The following is a 20,095-nucleotide window of genomic DNA, read 5'->3' on the forward strand; positions in this document are numbered from 1 at the left end:
TTACTTGATGCGGGGTCAATATCCTATTCAGAGCATTCACTGCACTGAGTCATTGTTTGTATTAATTTAGTGGGTCTATAAAAGGGATTTTGTTTGATTATTTTCCTGACTAATTGAATATCCTTCCAGAGTGACTCATAATTTGACAATCATCATTTCATTTCTGTCATATGAATTAGTAAATCAGAGTATGTTACTTAAACTTAAGCAACCCTTTGGTCATTTTTCTATGAAGAAACATTACGTAACATCGACACACAAGAAAATTATCAGGGCAAACCTAGTTTGCTATATTGTTTTTCTATTTTTTGAAATTTTGGTACAAATAGACTAAGTACTAAATGAGAAATTTAAGACAGATACTGTTAGGAAGAGGACATGAAATTCATACACATGTAATTAGATGTAGATGTCTGATTCTGAGTTGTACATGTGTACATGTGTACAGGGTTGAACAAGTTTTCTAAAATCCACTTGTCGGGCAAGCACATAAAAAATGTACTTGCCCGAACCAATTTTTCACTTGCCCAAAATTCAAATGTCACTGTTACTAGTATATGCATTTTCACTTCCAGCATTGGAATTCTCTGTAGACAATTGCTTGATGTCATGACTGTAAAAAGTAACAAGTATATCAAAATTGCACTAAAATCAATGGAAAAATCTTACTTGCCCAATCGGACAAGTGGGGTAGGACATGCACTTGCCCGAACAGCACTTTCACTTGCCCTGGACAATAGGGCTAGTGGACTTGTTTATCCCTGGTGTAGATCTCTTATGTATTCTGTGTGTTGTTTTCATTAATTTATTAATTCGACATCACAATGTTGAAATAACCTGGGCAATGGGCAAATAACCTAACCTAACCTAATTTTCCTAGACATCATAAGATGTAAAACGTTATCTAGGACAATTATGTCTATAAATTTGTTGGTAAAAACACAAAGTCTGACCATTTTACTTTAAACAACATTGTACATACTGGAAAGACAATGTACATCTACAACATAGTACATGTACCAGTGTTTTACAGACGACCAGAAAACCATTCACGTACTGGGTCCAGTAGGATCAATATGAGCGAAAACGGATACAAAATGGCTTTTTATGAAGCAATATCTGCTTGAAACGCCTGGCTGGCTATTGAATACATCTCGCCGTGAATGCAAAACGTCTGTTTTTGTCTAGATTCTGAAGATAATGTCAGTACGGGTTGTTTATACATCAATTTTCTGACAAAAGCCTTGCTATAAAAAGGTACCAGACATTGTCCCTTCCTAGGGCAATACAAGTCATGGTGAGATTTACCGTAGTCTTTAGATGTCTTCACATTATATGGTTTTGTCAATAAATGGAATCCCATGTCGGGGAAGTGTCATGTGCTCCTGGCTACTATGACATCATAATACACTCGTCAATGTTGTTCAGGCATTCCAACGTTAACCATAATGATTATTTTTGTTATAGTTTCCTCATTCATATGAGTCAGGTATCCAGCTTCTAAAAAGAATCATTATTTCTCAGCCTTAATTTATGTCAGCCACAACACAATGTTGTTGTGTACATTGCCTTCCAACAAAGCGACAACAAATAGTGTGGTACCTACCATAATTGCCAGGGTCCCATCCCTCCGTCCCAGGTAAGAAATTTAGGGATGGAAAAAATATTACCCTATCTGTCCCCAAAATCTCATAACATGAAAATCTATTTTCATGAGCTTAAAATGGCACATCTAACAAGGAAAACCAACAACATGGGCTCCCAAACAATGGGTGGGAAAGAAAAACATAATTTAAAGTTGGAGAAACCCTGCATTATACTCACAGTGATGGTTTCTCATCTGAAAAGCTCTCGTATGGATGCGAGCGATGCCTGAACATCACCATACAGTCCCGGAACAAGTCTGCAAGGCAGATACACGGACAGCACACATACTGCCTGAAGGGGATATCTTCATAAAGGTCCTCTGCTTTCTGTAGGAAGGTGTCCATGCTTGCTGGTTTGATCCGGTGAGTTTAGCCAAGCAGTACAACGGTCTAGAATGCTCGAGTGTGGTGGATGTACCTCTGAAGGCTGTGGTCTATTCTGACATAATCTCACCACCACAACAGCTGGTGTTGATGATACAAAGAGAAAGCACTCCACTCCAAACAACTGATAACACCAAGGCAACCCAGGCAGTGAGCACTGGCAATCGTCAGCGTCACCTTGGATAATGGCACAGAAAATATCGCACCTACATGTGCTGGTCCTCTGCGTTTACCTGTTGTTGTTGTCCAAAAAAGGCAGGAGTCGTGTAAAACGTGATATAGCGTCCTTCAAGTGACACGTGCCGAATGACAAGAGACTCTTCACGAGCAACCGACAGCAATGCGTACGCCGACAATTAACCAATTATCTTGGCTATTTCTATCCAAGTACAACAAAGGACGCAGCGGCCAGTTCTGGTATAAAAATAGCCCTAAAAATGCTAACTAATTGTACCAAAAAAGATAACAAAAGAGACTGCCTGACAGAAGGGTGAATGGCAAACACAGGAGTTCTATCACGCCAGTGCCTACCGCTTCCTTCCTGTACATGTAAATGTGACAGAACACGGAGATGCGATTTAATGTAATGCTCACACGCAAAGGGATGCCCCATTATTGCCTCATGAGTAAAGGGGACTTTGGTGTACAGACTGCGACAAAACTGTTTCAAGGCAGCAACTTTACACTACATCATATGATTATTATGAATACTAAATGTGGCTAACATGAATGGATGAAAAAAAAAACTGACTTTGTACCATGACAAATATTTTGTAAAAATTTGCCACCAATCCCACTTTTACGCAATGAACCATCCCTACAGAGCAGCTCTCTGATTGGACATTGTGGTGGATCAATCTCTGCATAATGAGGAGCACAGGTGGGGTGTACCACTGTGCTCACATGGGGAGGGTCGCACTGGGTCATGTTTTGAATAATATGAAGCACAAAAGGCCGTGAACCATTCATGTGTACAATCATGCTGTAATTGCATAAATCCCTATAGGCATGGAACAGATGGAGAAATTCCGAACACCACAAAAAATTTTGATTTTCAAGAGATTCTGAATCTACACCATTGAATCAGAGAATAGTGTCCGTTGTCATGATTTTATTCTATCAATTTAATCATCGCCTTTCACTCTTTCCAGTTTTCTCATAAAATATTTATGAAGGATTTTCATTCATTTTCTGCTTGGCTTTATGGAAACATTTTGTAATCTGTATTAGGGATTTCAACTGACCATCATAAAAAAGTCAACACAACCTAATTTTGTCATACTTTTTGTGCTACAAACCACAGTGACAGAACCAATTACAATTTATTATCATTCTGATTTTTGAGCATAACAATGAACAAAAATGAATAGAAAAATACAGTAGAATCCTGTTCATTGCATGCCCCATTTTTGTCAGAGGATTTCATGCAGTTATCAGGCTTAATCAATTAACCCTAGGATGTCAAATGAGTGGCAATGACCAAAAACAGACAACTTCGTCAAGTTTAACAATTCTGTTCCTTCGTTTAGACCCAAAACGTTGTTCCATTGTGTTGCCAACGTCAGGCAGAACCACCTACATGTGTCAAACCTCCACACTTTCACAAGAAACAAATTTCTCTGTGAACATTCAGAGACAATATTACAAAACTTTGGGCAATTTGATGCCATTTTACATAGTCTTGTCAGCATATTTTTGCTGTTTTTGTTATTTTTGTCAATATATGTTTCCAGGTTTTATAGTATACCATGTGTTGTGACATTTTTTCATGCATATATCAGACTTATGCCAGAATGGCTTATACAAATAATATACAAATAAAATAGCTTAATATATACAAATCTTATTTATACTGGGGTGAATGGTTTGGGTTTTCAGATTTCTATGCAATTCCACAAATTATGCAATTGGCTAAAATACAATTAGTTTGAGTCTAGCGTATTGCAAAATACAGTATTTTCCAGGCTGTACCATGCAAATAACGGATGCCAAATTACTACCAGAAGTTTGTCCTAAATCTAGGAATCGAAGCCTGGTACAGGTGTAAAATGCAGGTATCCAGCCTTACTGAAGCTCAATCATAGGATTACAATAAGCCTTGTAGAGTGTTTAAAGTGGTAACCTACAAACTCAGAAGTAGGCCTCTCCATAACAACCAAATCTCCACTCTAATAATGACATTACTCTTAATGCCATCCATGACCATATGTTTAAAATTAGTCCTCTACAGATGGTCTGTAAGTCAATATAATAAAATGGGATAACTTATAATATGACAAGGGAAACAGCTATTTTCAAAGTTTTTCTGTCTTATATAATTTTTTCATCTACTAAAAACAGTTGCCAAGCTTAAGAAGGTTATGTTTTTGGTGTTTGTACATAACGCTAGTTCCCCTTTATCCGCAGGGTAACCTATATCTGTTGTTTTCATAAGCAGGGTATGTAGGGCTATCATGCCGACAAACTTTGAGTTCAAAGTGCTATATTTTGAAAATATTGCACTTTGAAACAAACGTCCGTCGACTTTGTATCCCTAAATATGCTGTTTTGAAAACCAATGGATATAGTTACCCCACGGATAAAGGTGAACTAGCGTTACATACAGCATAACTTGACAAACTATGGATGGATCCTTATTTGGTTGATGTCATAGATGATGTAGCTTTAGAATGAATGAGTTTATTGCTCAACAATCGCACAGGGTACAATGTATGGCAACCAATAACAACTAATACTAGCTATACAGACAATAGTACTAAGAGGCGGCTACATACAAAACAATAACTAAACATTTAGATGATGTAGGCTGTCACAAAATATCTTTGAAAGTCTTGAAGATAAAACTGCAAAGAATGGTTGACAATGTACATTGTACATGTATTACAAAATAGAATACATATGACCCTAGCTTTTTATTCACCTTTAGCCTTCTTCAAATGGTGCATTCAAGTGATCAATAAAAATATGTTGTACCAAAAGACTACATGTATGTCCACAGAGAGGGGGTTACAACATTTGAGAAAATTATAAAGCACTACTATGACATTGAACTATGACAATCACAGTTACTGTAAGTGAGGGCATTATGGAAATACATATCCATTTTGTTCAACTGTTTTGTCATTTACGTTTGTGAAGGTTAGACATCCAGGTAAGCAATATTCAAATACAATTCAATCTCTACAACTGGATAAAAAATCGGATATTTACTTCCGGACGTTTCGAGTGACATCCATCACTCTTCTTCAGCGTCACTAGAATGAACTAGCAGAACCAATTCCATACAAGTACAGCTAACTAGAAAAACTGGTTTAACCACTAACTCATTAGGATCATATGCAAAGTTACTCAAATGCAAATATGTTAGGATAGTTTCCTATGGTCAGGCAACACCATAGGAAAAAAAACTATGTTTTGTCATTTATTTCAATCTTGAATTTCAAAAATGTTTTGTGACAAGATGATCACATTCACTAGAACTTACTGCCCAATACGAGGCAAAAAAAGACAAAATATTACACCAGCATGTTTTTGTATGGATCTTACACCACTGAAATAAACTGCAATTGCAAACAAGCTAACAGTGACATGAAAGTTAAGTGCTTGACGACCCCAATTCCATAAACAGGATGTATACATTGTATATGTATGGACAGAAGCCACATTGCCAGCTGATCCCTACAGTTTGAGTTTCAATAGATCAGTGACATCGTCCCCCGATTGACGTCATTGGAGTACAGGCTGTTTCTCAGGGATTTAACAACACAAACTGGCATGAAATAAATGTATGGGCCGGGCTTACAGAGTTCCGGTCCACCAACTTACCGGGGCACAGGAGGAGGGATTTTATGACAGTCCTGAAAAGAAGTTATGTACAGTAACCAGGTATAACAGCCTACGTACTAAGTAATTGCTGACAGCCTTCACACTGAAGGTCTCATTGATGAGTTTCTTCTTCCCATAGACTTCTATGTTATAATTCGTGGTTTACACGGGCGCTTTCATAATGAAGATTTTTCATTCTATGTTGAGCACATTTACCTTAATAGTATATCGTGGGGGAAAATTGCCAACGTCAAATAGACACCAGTTCTTTTTTTATAGCGATTACAAACTACGATTAGTCAATCCCCACAAAAGGCACTTTTTCTCTTCTAGTGTATACAACCGCACCACTCAGAACCCACGACTGTGTACCTCTGACCTAGCGTGCGTCTGCAAAACTTTACCTGCTAATTTCTTCAGTTACAAACAAACTTTTACCAATCAAACTTTTGAGATGAGTTCCATTGGCTAAAAAGGAATTTCTCACCGCTTAAAACATGCGTCCATGCAGCCGTTTATTTTTTGGCTGGGATCTCTTTTAGGGTACCCACTCGGAGTAATACATCAATGAGACCTGACACCGAATTAGCAGGAATCAAGCAGAACCAGCTGGAATAAATAATTTGCAAAATTCATGCCACATTTGGGTGGTAATTCCAGGATTTGCTTGCCATTTCGGTTTTCCCACGAATGAGATGAAAATGTTCGAATAATGTTGTTATGCTTGTGGTCATACAGGAGTTAGCATATTACACTCTGAATGCTGTTGAACATTTCTCCACTTCAAATGCACCTCAAAAGTTTTGAGCATGGCAAAAACATTTGGGACGGCCCCAAGAATGGGCAGAAATATCTGGAACACAGTGAGAATTTCTAGAATGCACTATAAATACCCAGGAATATACAAAGAATATAATAGTCATTCTCATGGCATTCCGGCTGATTCTGCTTCTCGTGTGAAGGGGCCTTTAGAAAAATAAACAGACTTGTTCCAATTTTGAGCATTATACACAGGTTACTAGTCTATATTTTTTCTTTGGGACATTGTTTTTAATTTGTTCCTATCATACAACTAAATGTATGTCTATGGCTGAATTTCTAAGAGTAAGACGTATTTGTCCTTGATAACAGAATATCCAGATTGGTCTTTGGTTTTCCTAATCTAAATGTTTTTTAATTTGTTCCTATCATACAACTAAATGTATGTCTATTGCTGAATTTCTAAGAGTAAGACGTATTCGTCCTTGATAACAGAATATCCAGATTGGTCTTTGGTTTTCCTAATCTAAATGTTTTTTAATTTGTTCCTATCATACAACTAAATGTATGTCTATTGCTGAATTTCTAAGAGTAAGACGTATTCGTCCTTGATAACAGAATATCCAGATTGGTCTTTGGTTTTCCTAATCTAAATGTTTTTTAATTTGTTCCTATCATACAACTAAATGTATGTCTATTGCTGAATTTCTAAGAGTAAGACGTATTCGTCCTTGATAACAGAATATCCAGATTGGTCTTTGGTTTTCCTAATCTAAATGTTTTTTAATTTGTTCCTATCATACAACTAAATGTATGTCTATTGCTGAATTTCTAAGAGTAAGACGTATTCGTCCTTGATAACAAAATATGCAGATTGGTCTTTGGTTTTCCTAATCTAACTACTCCCCTCCCACCATCCTATTTTGGCTACAACACATAATCTATACTATAGGTCAGATGTAAGTCTACACTCTAAACTTAGATAAGATTACATAAAACCAATACCTGACGCAAGAGCGCAGCTGTCATTAAGTGAAAATATCTTAAAGTCTTACATTAACACAACCTTTTGTTGATGTACCATGGCAACTCACACAGGAATGCTCTTTAGGATGAGATAGTATTGTAAATAGATTTAACATTCCAACAGCCCTCATACAGTATATTGACTTGTGTAATGTTTGACAAGAAGTAGCAGTATGATCAATACAAATTTTAAATGTTCTGACTACAATTTAGGGCATTACAGTCATGTAAAAGATACATGTACATTTTAAAATAAGATACATGTACAAGTATGTAATAGACAAAATGTACAATGATAGAGAAAGGAGAATTTTGGTATCGTAGCTGAAAAGACACGATTAATTTCTCTCTTTGTAAAGGATTTCTCAGCCTTCGTTCTAATATGAGGTACAGGCACGTGTTTTGTGTCTAATTGACATGCTCTTTTACAGTTCTGGTAAGTACGGCTAGCCTTGCCCTATATGAAAGATGTTTTTCCCAGGCCCTTCTCTTATGAATTCCAATTATTGTCCCGATTCAGAAGAACCCTTACATTGACATGTTCCATGGCTTTGCAACATGTGTTTTTCTTACATGGGAGAAAGATTGCTATGATCTTAATTTGCCGTACTTCTTAAAGAAACAATTTTTCCGCCTTTTCTTATGAAGTCCAATCCTTTTCCTGATTCAGAAGTGCCTGACAGTCACATGTTTGATGGCTTTGCAACATGTGTTTTTCTTACATGGGAGAAAGATTGCTATGATCTTAATTTACCATACTTCTTAGGAAAGATGTTTCCCCCCTTTTCTTATGAATTCCAATCCTTGTCCTGGTTCACAAGTACCTGACAAGTGTGCAGCCTCGTGTTAGATGGCATTGCAACATGTGTTTTTCTTACACGTGGAAAAGATTGCCCTAATTTTTAAGTACATTACAGAGAAGCACATGTTTTATTGATTGTCACAGCCTTCCTTAGAAAGATTTTCTTGACTGTGTATAATGTAACCTTAATGATGGCACAATCACGTAGCTTAGGAGATGTGCTTTCTGTTCAATACATAGTGACAAGTAATTTTCTGAAACTGGTTAGCTTCTGCTGTTGAGCCCAACTGGGTCATTGTGGGCAAAGATTTTGCACCTGAGGTCTTAATGCATCGATTTTTACTCTAAGAAGAACCTGTGTTACTCTGTAACATGAACTTATCATTACTGATAAGAAATAAATCACAGACTTTCTTTACGCATACCAACTGTGAACATTAAGTTCTGAAAAAAATTAAATTTTGTTAGACTGTGAAAGTTTGGTACTGAGAAGACAAAGTGAATTACAGTATACACAGAGGTAATTACCGTAAGAAGGAAATGTCTGCAGTAGTTGCATGTTTGCAGTTTTGGTGGTGACCGTTTCAAACTTAAAAACACTGGAAAAATATTGTCCTATCTTCAGCCCGCCTACTCTACTGTTTCAACTACAGACTTACGACCACCACAAAGGCTTCATTTTATGAGTGAAATTAAATCCCAATAAACTTAAAAGCCTTCTAGAGACAAAGAACATATGAATAGGTTCTGCCCATGCTATAAAGCAGAGACTGAGAGACAGCAACGTAAAGAGCGGCCCCTTCTCCCTCGCTCACCACCCACCCTGCCCTGCACTAAGTGTTCCAGTCTTTTCTGTACTGCCCTGGGCTTGAGTAGCCACATGAGACATCGTCACCCTCTAAGGGTGGGTACTGGTACAGTGTACTCAGGTACAAAACTGGTTTTCCTTATTGGACCAATCCAGAAAAAACGGACCTGAAAAAATTTGTTGAACCGGATGTTGGACCTATTGGAAAATGAAGAGATTAAATTATCATGATTTCACACGTTTTGGGACTTACATGTACGGGTCAAAGAAAGTACAAGAGCGAAGTAGAGTAGAGTCTATACTCATTTCTACCAAGTCAACAGTACAGAGGTAGTTAGCCTTGTAGGATTTTAAAACGCCAGTGTTAGTAGAATACTCCACAAAACAGAGTTCTTTTTGCGAAATGGACCATTGTTTTGAGTATCATCCATTCACAAGTTCTCACATACTGAATCAGGTCCAGGTTCAGGTCCAGACCTGGACCTGATCCTCTGGACCTAAGCAGAACCTGGACTTGAATTTTCTGCACCGGTACCCACCCTTATCACCCACATGCAGTAACTGAGGCTTGATCTGACATGAACTCTAATGCTCGGCCATGAGCAAATGCCAATGATGATGATGTAGAGTTTGGCTAATTCTTACCAGTTTTCCAAAAATTTCTCAACAGTATGCAGCTCCTATTCTAAATTTGCATACATGTACTAGTTCTGCTTCATTTAGTTCCACAGAGACTTATGCCGTCTGAAACATCTGACACTGTTAGAAGCCTTATCTAGTCATTTCATTCAATTTGTGTAATGCAGATTGCCTTCTAAGTGATAAAAGCTGTTCATTGGATTGTATTTCCTCAATGTTCCCACGCACTGTTCCCGAGACGTTTTAATGCTTCCGTTCTTGGCTCTGCTTCGCTAACGAGAAATGCTTCCGCTACTTCAGCATCTTTTAGCACTAACCAGCATCCTGCCATATTGATAAGTGCATCACTTGGATCCTGTTTCCTGTTGTCTATAGTATAGATGACGTAAAACTGGGCACACTTTGAAAAATGATACAAGAAAACAGTGTTACAACTGTTACAATAAAACAAGATATCACAACTAAAACGGAAATAAAACAAAAATTCTGACTGACTTAACCTTTCTATATTCTAAACTCAGTATTCTTGATAAGTTTTCATGAAAGCCACTTCAAAGACTGAAACTAACAGGCAAGTTTTCTCATAGTTATCATGTAGGCCATAACTATCAAAACTTCAGCACTAAGGACAGGAACACCTGCTGTTCTTCAGGAACTGCTCTAATTGACACCAATCAACAAAAAGACTCAATTCAAGAGTGTCTGAAGGCCATAGCTATTAAAAATTCAGTACCAGGGACAGGAACACATGCTGTTGTTCAAGAAGTTTTTTAATTGGTACAAATCAACAACTGACTCTATTCAAGGGTGCCTGAAGGCTTTAACTATTAAAACCTCAGTACAAAGGACAGGAACACCTGCTGTCCTTCAAGAAGTTTTTTCAATTGGTACAAATCAACAAAAAGACACAATTCAAGAGTGTGTGAAGGCCATAACTATTAAAACTTCAGTACCAAGGACAGGAACACCTGCTGTCCTTCAAGAAGTTTTTTCAATTGGTACAAATTGTGCAAGGAACAACCCTGGATGGGAGTCGCCGTCCGGGCTGTTTTCCAGCCGATGATATCTTACTGTAAACACCCGATCACTTGTGCAATGTATGTGTAGTTCATAATGACAATGTCACATCTGTGCAATAGTTAAGAAGCGACGTATAGAATTGAAATATTGAAAGGCTGATGTATAGCACCACTTTTTTTGTAACCTTGCGCCCTGCAGATCATTGTGTATCTGAATAAGGGGTCGTCCGAGGTGTATTTTTAAACCTTCATCTTGTACTCGTGATTTTAGACGTGTCCTTTTAAAAGTGTTTTCTTGTGAGAAATAAAGATGATGTTGAACACAACAAAAAGACACAATTCAAGAGTGTCTGAAGGCCATAACTATTAAAACTTCAGTAACAAAGGACAGGAACACATGCTGTTTTTCCGGAAGTGCTCTAATTTACACAAATCAACAAAAAGACTCAAATCAAGAGCCAGGAAGCAGACAATTATATCTGAACACCGAGAGAGCCCTCAAAATCTACACACCCTGATTGCCTCAGCCTGAGATTGCAATCCTTGAAGTTGAAACTGTTGTGAGAGTCCTCTTCCAGGCCTGGAAATGAGTTGGGTTGGGTGGGGAAATTGCAATGTCTCTCCAAGCCTGACTGCAAATTCAGTCTTAATTTCCTAACAAGTATATGTCCTGCAGTGTTGTTTGAGAGCAATTCATCTTAAGTTTATACTGCAGTTTTAGACTGGGGCTCTTTCAAGAAAAACCTAAGGATCTGAAAGTACTGCCACAGTGCCCAAAATCACCAGATTTCATTGCAACCTCAATAACAACCAGCATGCCAGAATTCAAGCAAATCCTTAAAAAAAAAAGAACCTCCTGTTGAAGGTTAGAGATAATAAAACAGGGAGGCAGGACACACAACTACAACTGATCCCAGGGTATTTTACAATTTTAAGACCATATATAGCTCTCTAAACATGTATACAGCCTTTATGAGTTAGTGACTTTGACATGTTTGACTGGTTTTCCACTTAGATTGCAGGGTACTTTCCTAATGCTTAATAGCTTCTGAATAAAGATTACTGTTACTTATTCTGTATCACACAGGTACACTTACCATGGCCTCATAAACACCATTAATAACCACCCACTTTACACGAATACCCGACATCACGGTCTTATTTCCTAGCATCCATTTAACCATATCGTGGCCTATATATCAAAGGATGAATTTGATACAGTGTATAACATACATGTGTAATGTATATCTTTTACGCGCAAGATTCCTGACATGTAGTTTACTCTCAAAGGGAATCATTACCAAAAACACAAGGAGAATGTTGATTGGCATTCTCTTATGCCGGACCCGCTACTTGTGTAATTTGTACATGTATATTTCAAGCAGCTGACCCTGGCACTTTGGCTTGCATCCCATGCTTCTTGCTGCATTAGTACTGACTAGTCAGTATACCAGCCAATCAGGGCACCCCCTACAGTCATGGGGCAACATGATTGGCTGTTAACTTAACCTCCTACTACAGGAGGGGTTATCTGATTGGTTAATGCTGCATGAAGGACAGGTTACATGTACAAGCCTGTATGCCAAGGCTGCTGCTTGATATTCACAAGTGGCAGGTCTGGCATGAGAGGGAAATTGATTTGACAAGTATCTTTTGCAGGTCAATGAACTGATGTACAAAAGTGTACAAGGATATCACTAAGCAACACAAGATCTCATTATTACAGGGTAGACTTCACAAGATGATTCAAATGAAACAGCTAGAGGCAAAACAGCATCAGTATGGTGCATTTCTGTAGAGATTACATCACAGATTCATTCAGACAGTGTGTCTGAATGAATCTGTGATGCATATGAGGCTGTCTCGAGAACACTTTCAAACATCAAAGATTTCTGGATGATTGGTTTGGTTCAATGAATGAATGGAAAGCAGCAGCATACGAAAAGATTGCTACTGCTAGCACTTAATAACAGCAATAAACAAGATAGTAAAATGATAATTAAAGACTGGCATTAGACTCTTGATTAGAGAGTAAGACATGAGAGGAAGAACATACAGTATGTAATCATAACTGAAGACAATTTTCAACAACCTTTTAAAACAAAAAAAATAATATTGTGCATTTCATTGGTGTACCGAATGGTAAAAAAAATAGATTTCAAGTGAAACTATGTCACTATCATTTAATTGTTAGAAACTTAACTTACGTGCATGCAGTCACAACTCGCGAGTAAATAATATAATTATATTATGTAAAGCTTGAATCATTTGCAAGGCAAAAAAAATTATATTTTCTACTTTTGTATTGAACTACACTAACTGTCATTTTGCAGGGCTCGAAATACTGGGTGCATGTGCACTCAGGTGCACCCAATTATTTTCTGTGGGTGCACCCAAATATTTTCTTGGGTTTATGTATGTAAAGATATCGTATACATCATATTCTTGACATCTAAGGATTACAAAGATAATAATTATGTCTGTCATGGTACTTGTTTAAGAATTTGATAGCATGTAACTATGTTTTGTTATTAGGTTTTTCGGACATTCTACTTAAAATTCAAGTGGTGCACCCCAAAAAATTTTGGTTCATCCAATTTTCTAAGCTGGGTGCACCAGTGCACCTAATCCCAAAAATGAATTTCGAGCCCTGTTTTGGCTTTTCAACATTTGCTTCAATTTTCAATCCAGACTCATGCCTCATACCAAGAAAGTCTTAATCACAAGTTTTAGGAAAAAAAAAAGACATTTTAAAAATCACGGCAAACAACCTCTTGCTCACCTCTGGTGGTTTAAAAGCATTAATCTTGAATGACAGACTTAAAGATGAATACGAGGAAGAATACAAGGAAGTTGTAGGATGACAGGACAATGAGGAGGATGAAGCACTGGTGGCGCCCTCTGGGGACAAAGGACAGTATTGCAGGTACAAGGATGATGGATAGGAAATCATGCTGAAGTCAGAAAGTGTACTAGTACTGCGATGCTGAATCTAAAAATTAAAACGCAAGCAAAATGTTGACATGGAGAATTCTTCAAAACCAAAAGTATAACATGGTAAGAGCAAGCTGTATGTGTGTACTACATTTGTACATGTAGCTGAGATCAAATGGTACCCATCACTTTTGGTACCATTGTACATTACCTTAAAATCCTAGTAAGTTTAACAAATCTTCTGCCAGATGGAATATTGAGTCATAATTTCCTTGGGGTGAACCTGGACTTACCAGGCTTTGAAGCAATGTTTGTACTACTTTTTTTTCAGTCTTTACATTGTAGTCCATGCTATAAAACATCCAATTAAAGAGGATGACCAAGCACTCACCATTCACTCGTTCACTGTTTCCATCCATGCATGACAAGAACGGTAAGTTATTGTTAATGTTACTTACTTCCACCAGCAGTAACCTGCTATTCCCAGTCCAATAACTCCCAGCACACTGCAGCCCACCACAATGGCTGAAAAATAAGTGAAAAAACATTTTATGACAGGAACAAAATTCTGCAAACTGAATAATCAAAAAAGGTGTTTCCAACTTCATGTTACATTTCATGTTCAATTGCGACGACTAAAGAAAAATAGCATAACGACATTTAAAAATATGCAATCTATTGAGCAAGAAAGATGTAATTTCAACAAGGACTTCAAAAGCACAGCTTTATGATGGTCTGCATGGGTGGTTACGACAACGATTTACGCTGAATTCAGAAGAACCCCCTACGTATTACGCTAAATCAAGGAAGGCAATTACACTAAATTTGGTCGCCTCGCTACGAATTACGTAGATAAGATGTTTTTCCCTACGAATTACGGGAAATAAAATAGGCTGCCTACGCCTTACGGAAAAGAGCATGCAGACCCTCCTTTATGGCCAGATGGCATTGGAAGCTTACCCAGGAAGAGGATGTCGTTGATGCCATGTGCGTACTGGGTCGCTGCAGGGGGGGTGTTTTTCTGAGGCTGGGCCTTGGGGCTGGAGCCCTGCTGTTCTCTCTGAGTTGTCGTCTGCTCTCCTCTCACTTCTTCAACATGGTTATTTCCTTCTGCAGAATGGAACACACACAACAAGCACTAATTAGCATAAGTATCACTACATTCCAGCCAGGAGAGACACCTATCCAGTCATGATTGTACTGCAGAAATTTTGATCACCTGCGATCAATCATCCAAACAATGCTATAGCAGAAGAGACACCTATCTCATCATACCTGCACTGCAGAACCTCAAGTACTAACAGAGAAAAGTACAAATTTCCTATTTCCTGCCTTCCAAAGAAGCAATGTTTCTAACTCTGGGAACTTAGAGCAAAGTCCCTCTGTATGAAGTTAGACTGACATAATGTTCGAAAGTTCAATAATAATGCAGCTGTAACAGTGGGGTTCAAGGACTGCTAAACTGAAGATGCCATATGCAGGGCTCGAAATACTGGGTGCATGTGCACCCAGGTGCACCCAAAATTGGAACTGTGCACCCAATTTTTTTCAGTGGGTGCTCAGGGTGCACCCAAATATTTTCTTAGGTTTATGTGTGGAAAGATATCCAGTATACTATACATCATATTCTTGACATCTAAGTGTTAGAAAGATAGTAAATTAAAATGTCTGTCATGTTACTTGTTTAAGAATTTGATAGCTTGTAACTAAGTTTTCTTATCAGTTTTTTGTTGACATTCTACTTAAATCTAAGTGGTGCACCCAAAATTTTTTTGGTGCACCCAATTTTTTAAGCTAGGTGCACCAGTGCACCTAATCCCAAAAATGAATTTCGAGCCCTACATATGGGTTAAGCCTTTTGGCTGAACAGTTTGCACGTCTGGGTTTGTACGCTTGGCTGCCGGGTTCGGCGCAATAGGTCGCAGGTTTGAATCCCGAGAGCGAGCTTGGGGTAAAAACTGTTCTAATTAACACTAGTGTTTCACAGCTTAAAATGTTAGCTGTTTTTTACAACAACAATGAGTGGGTCTGCTTTGCAGAAAGTAGTGTCTGGATATGAATTTATATATGTCACAGTACTACAGTATGTTTTATGGTTAATGTAAGTCACAACTGCTGGTTCACGGTGCCTGTTAATAATGATAACAGTACAGTGGAAGCCGCTTAATTGCACACCCAATTTGCCAGCAAAGTCGGTGCAATTAGCCGGCGTGTGCGATAATGCGAAGTTACCCAGTTGGACCGCACCACCACGGGATTTGGGGATTCCGTGCAATTGACCGAAGTGTGCATTTATCCGACGTGCAATTAACTGGCTTCCACTGTATAATAAATCACTCCAGATGAAAATTACAACAACCGAACCACATAACGAGGATGGAACCATGAAATACAGCCTGTCTGGAAAAACATGTACAGTAATGAAATGTACCAAACTGAATGCAGCATCAGTAATGCTGAGGAAATTTAATAGGTTTTCATGACAATCTTGAGAAGGCCTCTATAACAATGTAATTTTGATGTGCCGGTATTATGGCACCCGTTGCAAGTTACATGCTTACTAATAGAGGACTGACGGATCTCGAGTTATCTTTTTTAGTTTCTGTTACCGCAGTTCACTTTTCAAAACTCTATAACTTTGGTGGGATATATTTCAGCCACTCAAGTTGCAAGTATGAGAGTCGATGTAACATACAACATGCCTACTAGTAGGGGACTGACGGATCTCGAGTTATCTTTTTTAGTTTCTGTTACGGTAACCGCAGTTCACTTTTCAAAACTCCATAACTTTGGTGGGAAATATTTCAGCCACTCAAACCGACATAGCATACTTTTAATCAAAACAACAGAGTTGCTGTCATTTCAATTTTACAGCAATTTTTTTCTTCTTATATTGATGCATGAAAGAATGAAATCCAAGAACATTAATGTGCTGTTCTCTGAGGACGTTCTGATTTGACATTTCTAAATGCTTTTAAATCCATGCAAGGAAAGAAGCAGACTCATCCTGACATACTGTCATCTGTGATATTTTCCTAGGGTTTGAGCTTAAAAGCAATGAATATCAAATTTACAAATTTCTTGGAAAAAAACATAGTCTCATTTGTACCATGAGTAACTGAATTGAAAAGCCCCACTCTGAAAACATTTCCTGATAATGGCATGTCAGCTTAGATTTGACTCCGTAGGTTGTCTATTTCCTCCTGATTGTCAATTTCCAGTGAAACACGGGTCGTATAAAAGAGATTATTTCTACTTACCAGTTGGTTGAATCCAAGTTAACGCTATGTCAACCCAATGGATATAGCAATCTCTCTTTGAATGAAAGTGCCAACAGTACTTACTACAAACTTTCTGCAAAACTTTTCTCAAAACACTACTGGTAATACACACGTACTTGCACTACACATCAGTGCATTCTAGTAATGTCTTCCTTTTCACTGCACTAATCGAGCTACGAGTACGAAAGTAAGAAATGTCATCTTCATTATAGTGAGGCACAGCAAAACCACTTTAAGAGTTTCTTGCAATTTTTAATCATTGCTTCAAGGAAAGGATATTGTCCCAGGAGACAGTGTGAATGCTACAAATGTTAAGGCCAGATGGTGCATGTACCATACAAAAGGGACAAGTTTGGACTCTGGCATTTGAAAAGGGTAATTATCAGCATCCTTGAAGCTAGAAGATGCTTACTGCATACGGATATACTGATGATGTACCACTGCATTGACGTACTAGTAGGATTTTCATAATAATAGAATACTTTGCATATTAGTAAGGGACTTTGAAGAAAATATACAATGTGCCTGTGAATAACATTACAGTCCACACTACACCATACCACATACTTTTCTTTTTAATGAGTTTGCTCAGTGCAAGGCCATTGACCACTTCTTGGCACTGAACTACCCTCTTCTCTTCTTCTTAAGTCAGAAACATCGAGCTTCGGCAAGTTCTAATAATTGAATCAATAGGCAAAGCAGTAGTTACGAGGCTGCTTGGGAAATTCCCTACTAGTACCCCATTGGGCCAGAATGGTTTGACACACCCACACTGGGATGTTCCCCTACTCTTTTTTGCAAGAAGTGTGGCAGGTTCTTTTATGTGCCCAATGTGTGGCTCTCCCCGAACACGGGACCTCCATTTAATGTTCTGAAAGATTCCGAGGGATGGCCCAAGCCAAAGCTAGGTACTCATTTTTCACCTGACTGAGGTGAGGAAAGTCAATGTAAAGTGCCTTTCCCAGGGGCACAACATCGGTGACAATAATTGGCAGGTTTTGAACTCAGGACCTCCTGGGACTGAGCCCAAAGTGCTGCCGATTACGCCACGCGATCTCACAGTGCATAATGCATTATACTTATGGTATGTCAGTTACAGTCAGTGCCTTACCGTCATATTTTCCAGCGGTCGTCTGCCGTTCGTTCAGCAGCCTGTCCGTGATCACATCGATGTCTGGAAGAACGTTTTTCTCTCCCTGATCTGTGGAAACATAGGACGAGGGACACTCCCGTCAAAACTTTGACACTAGACAGATTTGTTACAAAGTGCTCAACAAACAATTCAGAAATTGACTGTGATTTATAAACTTTTTCTCATCATTGAAGAGTTTCATCAGTATGAATACAGTCACTGCAATATTCTTCAAACAGTGATGGTTTTAAAAGACCGTCACTGTTTGAAGAATATTGTAGTTATAACTCTTTCTCATCACCTTTCATCATGCTAAGATACATGTGGTCAGTGGGTACTAGATTCGTATTGGTTGGTGATAGCCCTTTGATTGGACACCCCAATGCCTCACTGTATGTTGTGATGACACAAAGGTTAAGGGTTGTTGTTACATAAACTTGTACTCAAGTAAATCAATACTTGTCTTGGAGTCAATACATGAAAATTTGTAGAAAGAGCTCAGTTGTTGATCGGCCCTTACAATTTCTCATATTTTTTTTCCTACATACAAGTAAGAAAAGAGTCTCTTATCAACACTGATATCAAGATTCTTACAACAAAGGCAAGAGACTCACAACAAAGGCAAGAGACTCGCACCACATATCCTTTAAGGGATTGATATAACTTAAATTCAGAACATACAATTCGAAAAGCAAACTGAAGGCATTCTAAAACTTGACCTTTTGAGTAAGCACATATGTAGACAATAAGTAGGGTTTCAGCTTTTGGTAAATCACACAGAATCCTTTTATAGTTTGGTAGACCATTGGTTTGGAAGATGACTCATAAGACTTATAGTGTACAGTCTTGATAGGGCGGGAGGGGGGGGTGAGGGAGCTCTCACCTGGCTTCTAAGTCCAAATGCTTTTAAAGTTACTGTATAAACATTTCTATATCTCCTTCAACAAAATGTATAGACGCTTGTAAATGTTGAAGGTGATGGCAAAGCAGAAGGTGTAAAACAAGCTTGCATCTTGTAATACTCTGCCCTTTTCTAGATTTCCAAACACTGACAGATTATCTTTAATACCACTGCATTATTTTACATATGCAGGCACGTCTTACCTTTGCATGTGTACCGGTACAAAAACGGTACCTGAAAAAAATCAGTGGACCAGATATTGGACCCATTCAAAAATGAGCAGATTATATCGGCAGGCATTCATGTGTTTTGGGGCTTACAGGTCCAAGAAAAGGCGAAGTAGGGGAGAGTTGGTGGTCATTTTTACCAAGCTTCTGTGGTCAAACTTGGTCTAAGACGAAGGCAGTTAGTGCTGTTTACATGAGAGTAAAAATGCCAATGGATATCGGATACTCCTCTTAACAGAACCTTTGTTAGTGAAAAACTTCACCAAACACAATCATTTGTAGCGAAATGGACCTGGTTCTTTTGAGTATCGCCCTGACAGTCATAAGTTTTCACAGATAATTTAGGTCCAGGTTCAGGTCCAACAACAGTATCCACCCCTAAGCGTCAGTGTACAATATCAAGTTATGTGCCGATCATCTCTACTGATAGCTTAGACCATTAAACTCAATTCTTAATTCTTAAATTAATCAACAGGCCAATCAATAAGCAGCAAAACATATTTAGGCTAATATATCACTTGCACTGGATCCTATGATCCAGTATACTAAGGAATGAACCTAATTCATGGTACCTGATGGCATTCCTACCTCTCAACTCACAGCTACTCATACAGGAAGCTGCTTCCTGTATCAGAAGCTGAGAGTAGAAGTAGAAGGAATGCCATCCGAATCCCAAATGTGGTGCATGCCCAAGTGTTCTGATCAACGCACA

The 20,095-nt window shown here is 38.3% G+C and overlaps 1 protein-coding gene across 1 annotated transcript in view; it reads right to left on the reverse strand.

Moving 5' to 3' along the window:
- Positions 1 to 20,095, reverse strand: part of LOC118421652 (neural proliferation differentiation and control protein 1-like) — a 74,978-nt gene that overhangs the window by 18,715 nt on the left and 36,168 nt on the right. The window contains exons 4-6 of the mRNA XM_035829086.1: positions 18,235 to 18,324; positions 14,803 to 14,952; positions 14,301 to 14,367 (exon numbers count right to left, since the gene is read on the reverse strand). Coding sequence (XP_035684979.1) covers positions 14,301 to 14,367; positions 14,803 to 14,952; positions 18,235 to 18,324 — 307 coding nt within the window. The remainder of the gene's footprint in view (positions 1 to 14,300; positions 14,368 to 14,802; positions 14,953 to 18,234; positions 18,325 to 20,095) is intronic.

Source organism: Branchiostoma floridae, chromosome 8 (genome assembly GCF_000003815.2).
Source record: "Branchiostoma floridae strain S238N-H82 chromosome 8, Bfl_VNyyK, whole genome shotgun sequence".
Taxonomy (NCBI): Eukaryota; Metazoa; Chordata; class Leptocardii; order Amphioxiformes; family Branchiostomatidae; genus Branchiostoma; species Branchiostoma floridae.